General features: G+C 46.1%; 1 protein-coding gene across 3 annotated transcripts in view; it reads left to right on the plus strand.

The window, feature by feature from the left end:
- The window catches only part of SLCO3A1 (solute carrier organic anion transporter family member 3A1), a 283652-nt gene that overhangs the window by 261167 nt on the left and 9905 nt on the right, over positions 1 to 12580 (plus strand). For all 3 annotated transcript variants that reach the window (XM_012757050.2, XM_076004789.1, XM_012757051.2), the window contains exons 8-9: positions 46 to 221; positions 4713 to 4777. In XM_012757050.2, coding sequence (XP_012612504.1) covers positions 46 to 221; positions 4713 to 4777 — 241 coding nt within the window. The remainder of the gene's footprint in view (positions 1 to 45; positions 222 to 4712; positions 4778 to 12580) is intronic.

Genomic DNA, 12580 nt, shown 5'->3' on the forward strand with positions numbered 1-12580 from the left:
AACTGGAGATGCCCCCAGATAAAGGGCTGCACGCTTCCCTTTCAGAATCTCACGGGCTGTGCGTGCCTCTCCACCGTCCCCCCCGAGAATGCGACTGTGGTTCCCGGAAAGTGCCCCAGTCCCGGGTGCCAGGAGGCCTTCCTCACCTTCCTCTGCGTGATGTGCATCTGCAGCATGATCGGCGCCATGGCCCAGACACCCTCCGTCATCATCCTCATCAGGTAAGCCGTCGCACGGCCCCCGGGCCTGAGAGTCTTCCTCCCTGCCCTCCTCTCCACGTGGCACTCGGGATCACACCTGCAGCCGCGGCACGGGTCTCCCGGGCCAGGTGGGGCAGGGCCACAGCAGGGAACGCAGCTTCCCTAGGCTGATAGGACACGTTTACGAGGATAGGGACCTCGCGCCAAGAGAGCAGCAGGGCAGGCGGAGACAGCGCTTTCGTGTCCTCCCTGGAATAGACCCTGCGGGTGATTTTACAAAGGATCCTGCATTGATCTTTCCGGGAAGCAGTGTTGTTGGAGTAAAATGAAGATGGCATTGGACCAGCCATGCCCCACTGCCCGGCCACTGCGGTGCCGTATGACAGTGGGCACGTTTCCCCCAAAACCCGTTTCTGGATCTGTAATGGGAAGGGATGTTACTAGACCCACCTGCCTCCTTTAGTGGCCCGGGCCCTGCCGAGACCACGTGTGTTGCAGACAGAGTGGAAATGTCTGGCGTTACCGTGCGGAGGGGCTCGTGGCAGGCGAGCGGTGACTGCTTTTGCACAAACAGGTCATTGGAGAGATCCACCCGTAATTCCATCATTACTTACCTCTGGGGACCTGTCCTGGGGCAGGTGAGGTGCCTCAAAAGTGAAGCGTTAGTAACATTCTGAGTCACGTTTATCATTTACACAGTTATCTAGGTTTGTGTAGGGAACCTAAAAGCGAATGGATCCACACCCCAGCACCCGTCTGGATCAGAGGAAGGCACGCCACACAAAGCAAGGCTTACCGGGAGGCATCACATTAATTTGATACCAAGGGCTAGAAATAATGGTGGGAGTGAGATGCTTGGAGGTGCCCTGTGCCAGCGTATGTCACCAGCTACTTCATCCAGCCTCTCCCTTCCTCTCGGCCTGCCTGCATTTCCTGGGCTCTGTCATGAATTCTCACGGGAGAGGATTTATACAAAGTATGCGTGTCCCCTAAAAGGTCATTAGCAAGGCTTTGTGAATACACGGAAGCATTAAGTGTACGATAGCAAATTGCCATTTCATACTTAAGTTTGAAAAAATTCTTTAAATTTCACACCCAGTGCTTACCAGACTACAGCAAAACTGGTAAAATCACATATTGCTGATGGCATTTAAAAACCTATCTATCGCTCCTTTCAAAAAAGCAATATATGGGTTAAGAGCCATAAAAATATTCCGACCCTTTTATGCAGTAATGCTACCCCTTGCCATTTATCTTAAGAAAATACTTCTCTGCAAGAAAAAAAAAAAGCTCAATGCAGACCAATTTTTATTACAACGTTAACTATAATAGAGAAACCTGAATTGGAATAGTGAGTTAAATTATGATATTACAAGTCGGTGGAATAATGAAAATTCTTAAGTGTGTGAAAGTGTTTATGAAAAGAACTATTGAATTTAAAACCATTTAGAGAAGGTGATTATATATAATATGCATTTGGACAAAACCCATCAGATCTCACGTATGGGTTTGGGGTGGCCGCCTCATGAGTAGTTTATTTTTCATTATTAGAAATTCTCATGGAGTTATATTGTGATATTCACACACAAGAGGCACTAGGAAGCATGAGAAATGAACCTCACAACCATTAGCTGTGACTAGTCCCCTTTTTTCTCACCCTGTGGCTCCCCTACAAAAACCCAGCCTCGAGACTCTACCCACTAGTGGTCACTGCCAACCAAATGCACAGAGTCTGTTGGAATCTTAATCACTTCCAGATCTCAGCTTGATGAACAGCTTTTGGAGCTTTTCAGGAAATATTTGATTCCCTTTAAACGGGGGTCGGCATCAGGTGGCCTCAGTGCCCGGGGCTTCTAACGCCATGCTGTGCAGGAGGCACACGCCGACCTGTCGTGCGTACCGAGAGGGCCAAGGCAGGGCTCTATGCCGTCACCTTCCTGGTCGGATTTGCCATCACAGATGCCCCAGGCAGGCACAGGGGCACAAACAGTCTGGGCCGCAGTCCACATGTGCAGCAGCCCCTGCCCCGTCCCAGAACAGTGGACCCACTCTCGCCCTGGACAGGAGCATACTTGCCAGCAGTTGAGCCCAGAACGCCTAGAAGCCAGGATAAACGCTGACACCGAGTACCTGTTGGGCCGTGTGCTGGGCTCAGAGAGTGATGTGACAGTGTTCTCAAAGTCACACAGCTAGTGCATTCTGCAGCTGACTCTATCCCTGACGTAGCCTGGAACCTTCAATATCATTCAGACGGGGTGGTCCTCTTCTTCATAACTGGAGCTGAGAAGGACGATTCTTGTAGGAACCAGTTTCCCAACAGGATATGAAGGGAGATCTTAGCACCTTGCTCGCTTTGTTCCTAGTGACATGATAGCCTAGAAGAAATCAAATTTCAAGTGATAAATATTCCAGCTCATTATACCGGCGTGTTTTCTTGATAAGGAGAATTTGCCTTTATTTATGCGTCTTTCAAGTCAGTACCTTCAAACGAATGTGTAAAAACTGGGGCTGATTGCAACTTTGAAGGGCTTGGGTTTTGTAGCACGCACATTCTAAAGAGCCCTGACCATGCCTCTGTCCAGAGACGCCCATCTCGTTGTGGACACTGTGCTGGTGTCTGGATTAATCAGCCTTGAGTTGTGTCCCATCACTCAAAGTTGTGAACTCCTGCACTGGGATTTCTACCTAAAATGTGTATTTCTCTAAGAATAACACATTTTTAGTTTTCCCTGAAAATCTTAGAAACGGGGGCAAAGATGATAAAAAATTATGCTGTCGTAGTCCAGGCTGCTATAACAAAATACCTAGAGACTGAGTGGTACAAACATTCATTTCTCACCATTCTGGAAGCTGAGGAGTCCAAGATGAAGGTAATGGCAGATTCAGTGTCTGGTGAGGGCTTCCTGGTTCACAGATGGTGCTGTCTACCTGTGTCCTCACATAGAAGAGGTGAGGGAGCCTCTGGGGTATCCCTTATAAGGACACCCATCCTCTTCACAAAGGGAAAGCCCTCATTTCCCATCACCTCCAAAAAGCCCCACCAACACCTTGAGGGTTTGGTTTTGATGTGTGAATTTGGGGAGGACACGTTCAATCTATAGCATACGTCCACCTCCTTTTGGATTGATGGTTTCTTTTGGCCTGTTGTGCCAAAGACATGCCCACCCAAGGCTCAAACCAAGTGGTAGCTCATCGGGTAAATGCCGTTGGATGAATGACCTCTGGGGTCATTTAAAAATGTTATTCTAGCCACCAAGTCCATAGATAGGTTAAATATCCTGTGCATTGGATATCCAGTTAGACTTAGATGTCCTGTTGGTAACTTTTTTCTAATGTGTATTTCCTGTAGAATTGATTGCTGGACACTCTATGCATCTCATGAGTCTTCCTGGTCTTTCAGCTACACTGGCCTGGTTCTAAGCCTTGCCAAGCCTTCCAGGGGTAGTGTGCTTACTTGTTCTTCTCTACCAGGGACTACTGACAGGGACAGAGGCAGGCTGACAGTGGTGCTCAGGATGACCTGAAGCACACATACGTGTGGTCAGTCAAATCTCTCTCCCTTTACGTTCCTTTGCCACCAAGCCAGGGGTAGGGCTGCTGCCAGTTGTGAGAGACATCTGCCCACCTACACACATTCACTCGGCACATGCTGGGTGCCAGACACGGTGCTAGGGTTAAGGTCATGGTGATGAACAAGACTCAGATTGTCCTTGGCCTTGAGAAGAGAAGGCAAGCATTGAATAAATATAATTACAAGAACGAGGCATTACAGGGGAGACGTTGTTATCCACTGTGTGGACCCACCTATCTGGAATCCATCATCATTTCCTAAACCCTCTCTGCTGTCACTCTCATCCCAGAATATGTTACACTCCAGAAATGTTCTAGACAGTGTGTGAGAAGATTATCACTCTAAGGGACTTTCTGGGTAAACCAAAGCCAGTGTATTGAATCAGTTCAAAACAAAGAACCATGACCATATGCCTTTCCAATTTAAAACGTCCTGAAATGTGATACAGATGAATGGATTATTTTCCAAATGGTCCAGCTGGGTTGTCAGGCCATGCTCGTTTCACAAAATGACCTGAGAACGGCAAAGATGTTCATGGTTTCAGCCTGTTTGTGAAGGATAAATGGGAATGATTTTCTCAGTTGATGTTTTCCGTGATGCTTAAGATGCCCCACCAACGAAAGCTTTCCCATCATCCCAGCAAATGCAAAACGTCTTTAAATGTAGACTTTATGACCACATTTGCATTCTATCTTTCAATTGGCAAGGTTAGCTCTAGTTATCAAAAAAACACTGTTCAATTCCTAAACTTATCTTGGCACTGCAGTTGCAGTTATTTTTCAGTCTTTAGGCAGGGAAACCAAAAAAAAAAAAAAAAAACCAGTATTAGTAATTTTCCAAAGAAGAGCTCTGATTGACAACAATGGATGACTCTGGGGTCTGTTAATTAAAGTGAAGTGTTAAGAATCTGTTTTTGCCCTTCTTTATCTCTTTGCATGTAGGACAGTCAGCCCTGAACTCAAGTCCTACGCCCTGGGAGTTCTTTTTCTCCTCCTCCGTTTGTTGGGTACGTATTATTTTTTTATTCCCTCAATAATGAATTGGATGCCTATTACCAGGTGAGTAAATATCAGTGGGATTATCCCATTTCCTGGGTTTGCCTTTTTTTTCCCCCCTTTGGAATTTAATTATTAGTAAACAAGAAAAACTTTTAAGTCTGAAAATTTTGCTTAGAGTTTAGACATTAAATCGGGCTCTCCCTGGATATCACGAAGTTCTCAATTACACCAACACTTACCTTCATGCCACCCTGAATTCTCATCGGCCTAAGGAAGAAAAGTGATGGCACCAAAGTGGGGGAAAAAACCTGGTGGTGTAATTTGGCACCCTCGTTAAGCCAGCCCTGAGCAGCTTGCGAACTGCTTCATTTAGGGGGCCGCCAGCTGGGAGAGTGAGGCGCTCTCACAAATGGAAACTTTGCATCTTCTAAATTTTTCCAAACTGACTTAGTTTATTTACCCCGGGTTTCCAGGATGGAGCAGATGTGACCTTCGTGCTGTAGGGCCCACCTTCCAAGGTTTGGTGCGGATAGAAGGAATAAAGTCTAACCCCCTTGATTTTAAGACGGGCAAACAGAAGATGCCAGTAGTCCATGGTTCACCCAGGGTCCTTCCTGTGCACTGGCCGGGGTGAAGCTGGAAACGGCTGAGCAGGTGGCCCAGGTCCCCGCCATGTCCGCCCTTCTCTCGCTAGACCACACTGTTGCTTGTGTGTGAACATTCTCTTGTCAAGGCCAAGATAACTTCTTTTCTTGAATAACAGGGCAGTAGTCTTCTGTAATGGCATCTGAATGTAGAAAGGGAAATAACCAAGGCCTATATCTCCAGAGTAAAAATGAAATTCCCCATTCCAAGTATAGAATCATGGGTGAGCACAAAGACTTAGCTATAGAAATGTCTATAAAAAATATTTGTAAAAATGGAAAATTGGCCACAACCCAAATGTTCAGCAACAGGGAATTAGTAAATCAATGATGATGGTCTATATAATTCCAGTAGGTTTATGTTGTCTTTTAACATTCTGGAAAGAAAAATATTTATGGACTTAGGACATGTGATATATGAAAAGGGCCAAAAGAGATCTGTAATATATACTCACATAATTTAAAAGTATATGTAACCATGAAAAATATTATAAAGAAACATCAAAATGGTATCAGTTATTATCTTTGAGTAATGAGGTTATAAATGGTATTTTCTAAATTTGTTTTAAATTTTAAGTATATATGTGTATTACCTTAATAGATTAATTTCTGTATAAATGTTACATGAAAGAAGAAAATGTTAACCCTTAGATCCATTAGTAAGTTAAGGTCCTCCCTGGGGAATGGCAAATACATAGCATATGTCCCTCCCCTTCTGTAGCAAATAATTTCCAATTGATCACTGTGATCATTCCGGCTGTGCCTGAGACAAGGCCTCAGCATCCTCACCGCTACTGTCACTCCATATGTCTTGATACACATATGGAAACTTAATGCTGTAGGCATAAAGATGCCCCAGTTAAAACAAGTTCAGCACTAATTCAAACTATAACACTTGAGCCTTCCTGGGAAGCTCTGGTAGCTTGCAGAACCATCACTGTACAGTTATAATTATGTTGATTTTTTCCCCATCACTTTAGAGGGTAAAATATGCATGTATCCTCATGCCCCCACTCTCACTCCTATGGTTGGGTGGGTAGCTAGATGAACATGAACATGTAATATCAACTAGCACGTTGGGGACCCTTATTTCTAAAAATGGTGAAACCATTTCGTATAAACATTCGTTCAACAAGCACGTAATGTATTCTAAGATCCATGGACCATCTCCAGGTAAGTGACCTCAGCCTTGCCCTTAAGAGTCCTCTTGGGATGACTAGAGAGGGTCAGAGTCCACCCCACCCCCCAGTATTTGGAGTTGCTGCGGAGGTCTCTGCACCTCCAAACACATGCTAAGGACTCAACATGGCTGGTGAAAAAAATTGTAGCCAAGATATTTTTGAAAAGTTAATGAAAATTATAGGGTAGTTGAAGGCAAAACTGCAAACTATCAGGCATGTGTGCAATATGGTACTGTTAAGATCACGCTATGCTGCTCCAAAGAAGTTGCCCTGTTTGTATGTCTGCCCAGGAATCATCCACCAGCCATTATCTAGAAGTGTTTTTCAACTTCTGCAACTGTAATCCAGAGAAAGAAAGAAGTTTTGCACTATGGTCCAGTGCGCATACATGCATATGCACAGATAGAGCTGACACATTCTGATATTTTCTACTCTTGTCTTCTCCATTCCATGCTTTTTAAAAAAAATCGGTCAGGACCCACCGTATTGATTTTATTGCCCATTATGGGTCACAAATCAGAGATTGGAAAACCCTGCTCTGGAAGATGTGGTACAGTTTCATCTTTTAATTAAAAGCATCTCATCAAAGAAGTCTTGGCATTTGGCCTGATTCCATTGCTTGCAGCACCCAGTAAGATTAACCACCATTATGGTTAATCAAAGGACAGTGGAGCCATCGAATTCCATGACACTGCCAACCTTTATGCTGGCCCCATACAGGTAATGGGCGCATCACAGCTTAGCATGACAAGATCCACGATGGAGTCAGCACAGGTGCAGTGGGAACACGTGGATGGACCCCCAGACCTTGGGATGGGAGCAGTGGGGTTGGAAAGGGTGTAATGTGTATCTATGCTGAGCCCTGCGGAAGGAGGAAGAGTTATACAGATGAGCAGAAAGAGGAGAGTATTTTAGGCAGAGGGACTTGAGGAGTAAAAGCCTAGGAGGTACAGCAGAGGAAGATGAGGGTGGTGGATCGGGAACTTGGTCAGGAAGAGCTTCTGCCCTGTTGATGAGTTTGATCCTTATCACTAAGGCAGATGGATGGGCTTTAACCAAGGAATGACAAGATCCATTGTGTATTTTTAAAAAGGCCCCATCTCCCCTGGCTGTGGGAAATGAGAACATGGGGGCTGAATAGTAAGCTGATGGGAGCTTGTGCTGAGATGGAGAGAGATTAGCAAGGAGGAACCTTCAAGGTTTATTCTCCTGAGCTGAAGGATCTCCCCGCGGCAGGACTCCCGGTGCGCCTGGTCCATCCTCCTTCACCCTTTTGCAAATGGCCTGGTCACTGCTTTGCTCTCTGGGTTGTGGGCAAACCATCTGCTAGTAGGTCTGATCTAGAATCTTGCTTCCGGGGTCTACTGCATGCTGTGGAAATTACACTAAATTAGATTAATGGAAAGAAATATACATTGAGACCCTTCCATGTGCAAGGTACTGTCTGGGTACCCCAGAGGGTATTCAAATGAGCAGGAGCTGTATCCTGCCTTCTGGGGCTCCCACAGGAGAATGAAGCAAGTGTCGGGAAGGCGCAGGCTTAGAAGAGTCATAGAGGACCTTGAATTTCAAGGAAAGCTGAGTAGTCGCTAGTGTGGAGCAAGTGAGCGTTTCAGAGGAGGGAGTGGACATACGTTCAGAATTCCACTTTAGGGAGGGGAGCCAGGCAGGACGCAGGTTGACTCGCCAGAAGCGTGGAGGTGAGAAGCAGCTGGCCAGGAGAGGGACAGGGGGGTGAAAGGCAAAGACAGATGGGAGCATTGAGTGGAGACAGCGTCTGTTGCCCCACACCTGACTAGAAGAGCAGCAGAAGCTTGGGTGAGGCGTCGAGCCTCTGGAACTGGGCCTATGGAGAAGCCTTTAATAGAATGAGAGATCAGGCACAATGAATCCGGTGTCTCCACCACAGACTTGTCACCCACCGGCACCTGCTAGGCAAAAGCACTGGGAAGGCCACCCTCAGGGTGCATCTCCGTGTGCAGGTGTCATTGCTGAGTGGACTGTCCCCGGATCTTGTGTGATTCCTGAATTACTCTAGGAACGTACATCTGAGAAACTCCCGCTGTGTTCAAACACGTGTTGAGCTGCTGTGAGCGTAGTCCTAACGTGAAGTGCGCAGGCAAGTGGAGAAATGGACGTGTTAAGTGATACTTTGGATGAAGTCAGCACAGCATGCCCAGGGACCCCAGGTGAGAGAGGGAGTGGGAGACAAAGGTGGGATGCATGGAAGACCCCTTCTACTCACCTGTGCACTTGTGGGTTTATTCAGAAAGCATCTGTTAGGCACCAGCTGCGTGCCAGGCTCTCTCAGCAATGTGCCTCACCTCCTGATGTACCTGCATCAGCCAAGATCTGCTTCCCTTACCTATGCTAAGGTGACGTGGAATGCTTACCATGGATCCCTCTGCAGTCAGTCACACCAGGTCTTGAGTCCTGCTCTGCCTTTACTGACCATTTTGGCAGGTCATTTAAGCCCTTTGACCCTTTGTAACTTTAACAGGGGGTCCAGGAATGAAATGAGAACATAGTAGTAGCTCCTCCAGACTCTCAGATTCAAAGCAGTGAATGTCAGGTGTCCCTGGAAGATGCTTGCCAATGTCAACAGTCCAGTCTCTCTGTTGGCATTGCTGGAGCAGAGAAACTCATTCATCCTTTCGGAACAATACACTTGGCGACATCCCCCTCTCTAGTGGGAGCTGGACCGTGATGCCACCAGGTTGAATAGAGGTTCCCTGGTGAATTCAAGTCTTGCCAGGTAAGCTGGAGAAGAACAGATACCTTTTTAAATGTAAATGACAGCTTCCATTTTGCCCCAGAAAGGAAAGTGAATCTATTTTCCTTACAAAAGACTTTTAGTTCACCTTTTAAGTTTAGACCAAACAATATAAATGGGCCCAGCCTTTTAACTAGGGGAGTGAATTAAATAGCGGAGATACAAGGCCCTGAGGTTTAATCTCTGTTAATAGATTTCAGGAAAACAGAGACAATTTTCTTAAGCAGCGCTGCAGTTTTTTCATTGAAATATATATAGCTGCAATTTGGGCCAGAGTGTAATAGGAAGTAAGATACATCCTTTTAATATTCTCTGCAATAACATGGAACAGCACGGAGCCTGCACCCGTCCTCCCCAACTTACCGTGATGGTACCTTATTACCACCTCCTTCATCCACGAGGTCTTGCCCAGGAGACAGGGAGAAAAGCATTCTTCCAAAATACACGATTTCGACAGAAATACCACACTGTCATCACCCTCCCTTATCACTAAGGACTTACAGAGTGAAGACACTCAAAACAGGAGTAGACACTAAGATGCATCTTACCCACTTGGCTGGAAGCACCCAGTTATCCTATAAAGCAGATTTCTTCTTATGAGGCGGAGAATTCTTACATGGTGGGGTTATTCACTGATCGTGGCTTGAAAGGTTTTCTTCAACTCTTTCTGTAGCAGCGATGATTTAAAAGAGGGCAGATTTTCATTTATCCAAAGGGATTTGAGACAAAAGCCCCACAATAGGAAGGGAGTCAGGTTTGTAGAGAGCCCACCTTGTGAAGGTTTTCGCCGATGGTATTTCATTTAATTCTTACGAAAGCTCCTGAAGAAGGAGGTATGATTGTGGCCATTTTATCAACAGTGAGACTGAGATTCAAGAAAGTTGCACAACTTGCCCGAGGTCCCAGGTCCCAAGAGGCAGGGTTAGAATCCAAAATCACCTGTCTCTGCTTCTAAAAGTTATGTTTCATCCCCACCACCAAGCAACCTCCAGCTGTGAGCTCCCCATTGGAAAAAAGCCAGCCACGACAACTGACAACTGTGCCTCTTCCTGCTGACAAGTGCGGTACTGCCAAATACTGGGAGTTTGTTTACAAAATAAGTCTCCCGGCCTTCTCTATGCATTAATAAGCAGGGAGGGCTCTCGCTTTGCAAAGATCAGAACCCCTGTGTGTTTCACCCTCTGCACGCTTCAAAACCAGGCTTCTGAAAACCGGTTATTCCCAGGAGCCGAGCAAAAGATAAATAAAATGTTCTCTGTAGCCTTGGAAATCCCCGCTAAGAGCTCTAAAATCTTCTCAAATCAACAAACTTTGAATTAGAAACAAAAGAACTATTGGGTTTGGGTTTTGAAATAACCAAACCTGGCCCAAATAACATCTCTCATTCTCAGGTGGTTTTTTTTTTTTTATGTGAACTAGGGTGGGCAGTGGAGGGGATACATGATGGATGTCGAGCACCTATGCAACCCCAGGTGGGGGCCGGTAGGGGTAGTAGTTACCATGACAGCTGTCATACTGTACAAGCCTCCTGTTGGTCAGTGGAGAACCAGCTTCTTTAGGGGCTACCTGGGTTTTTATGTGGTCCAGCTGCATGATGAACATAGGAGGATGAGTGACTAGGTGTGAGAATTAGTCATTAGAGTGTGACTCCCTTCTGTGACCAGTCAGGTCAGTTCCAGAATGGCAGAGGCCTCTAACTAAAAAGATCCAGTCAGTTCTCTGTTTCTAGCATTCTCTGTGAACCTGGAAGCTAGGGCTCCCCTTTGGGGAAGAACTGTAAGTCAATAAAAAAGAAAAGATGGAGTTGGTGGAAAAGAAAGCCAGTATTTTTTTCTATTCAGAAATATAAAAAGGAATCTTGTAAAGGTTGCACTTAAGAGACTCAACCTAGGGTTTTTGCTCAGCTATCACCCTAAATTCCCTCTCGAACACGAACAAGGTAGCAAAAGTTTTGGCCACATACAGGGGCCAGGCCTGTGCAAAATTGTCACACACCTCGTTGGTGAAAAGTTTTACCCTGATCTTGATCAAGCAGGTGGTGTGAGCTCCATTTTAAAGATAGAAGGCTAAGTGCTTCAGTTTCTCCAACTGTTTAAAGGCTTTTTCTTACTCCGTCATGGTAGTGGAACTTGACAACAGCAGGATAAAATTGGTATCTGTAGCACATAGAGGTGTGGCCCCACTTGGAACACAACCAAATATTATAAAAATCCTCACTCAGGTGCAGGTAAATGGAGGAGTTGCATACACATTGGCATTTAGCGGGATATTTTGCTTTAAACAAGTATTAACAGTTCCTTTATATTGTAAAACTTCCTTCTATGTGCTTAAAATATGACCTGACTCTCACAGAACTTGAGTTTGCACCCAGGGACCCGTGCATTTTGGAGCAAGGGGCCCCTGTGCCCTCAGCTCCTTCCCATGGCAAAGCATTTGACCAGAGGTGTCCTCTGGGGTCTTAGCTGCCCATTGCTAGGTGCCTAGGACGAAGCTAAGTGGTCTCAAGAAAGGTCACAAGGGGCGGAGGAGGGGGGAGCATTTGGGAGCACTCATGACGCTATCATAGAAGCCTAGAAATAGAAAGGTGAATGGATTTGCACTGTCCCACTGTGACACAGGAACAGGCCAAATTAGTCCCATTTATTCTCAGATCCATCCATAATTTAAATTGGCTCCAGCTCACCATTTTTTTTTTACCTTAATAATGTGGAGTGTGGCTGAGTTTCTATTATGCGGTTGCCATGGCAGTTCTTCCAGTTGGCTCCTTCTCAGTGAAAAGAAGAAAGGCATTTGTTGGGGGCAGGGAGAAAACAGGCAGGGACAGGGTGGGGAAGGTCGCAAACACCTTGATGGCCTTTTGGGCCACAGAGGATGCCAGGAATACGACTTCCCATTTGGCAGGACCACAGCCTGACCTGGCAGCTGGAAAGAAGGGAGCAGGTTTTGTGGCATTTTTGAGCTTTGGAGCTTATTAAATCAAGCTGCTTGGGAAGTTGAATGAGGTTTCAACTAGCATTCTTCTCGCGGGTTTTGCTTTGGGGTAACAAGCTGCGCAGTTCTGAGGGGACTCAGCCAACCTCGGTTGCAGGGGTAGGCTAATGCAGTCCCTGCTCACCCTGCCCATGCCTGTCTGTCATTACAGACTTCCTTCGTTAATCCTTCCCTCTCTCGGGCCGCGCTCTGAGGCCGCCCGGAGTGGAGGCACTGCCAGGG

Source organism: Microcebus murinus, chromosome 7 (genome assembly GCF_040939455.1).
Source record: "Microcebus murinus isolate Inina chromosome 7, M.murinus_Inina_mat1.0, whole genome shotgun sequence".
Taxonomy (NCBI): Eukaryota; Metazoa; Chordata; class Mammalia; order Primates; family Cheirogaleidae; genus Microcebus; species Microcebus murinus.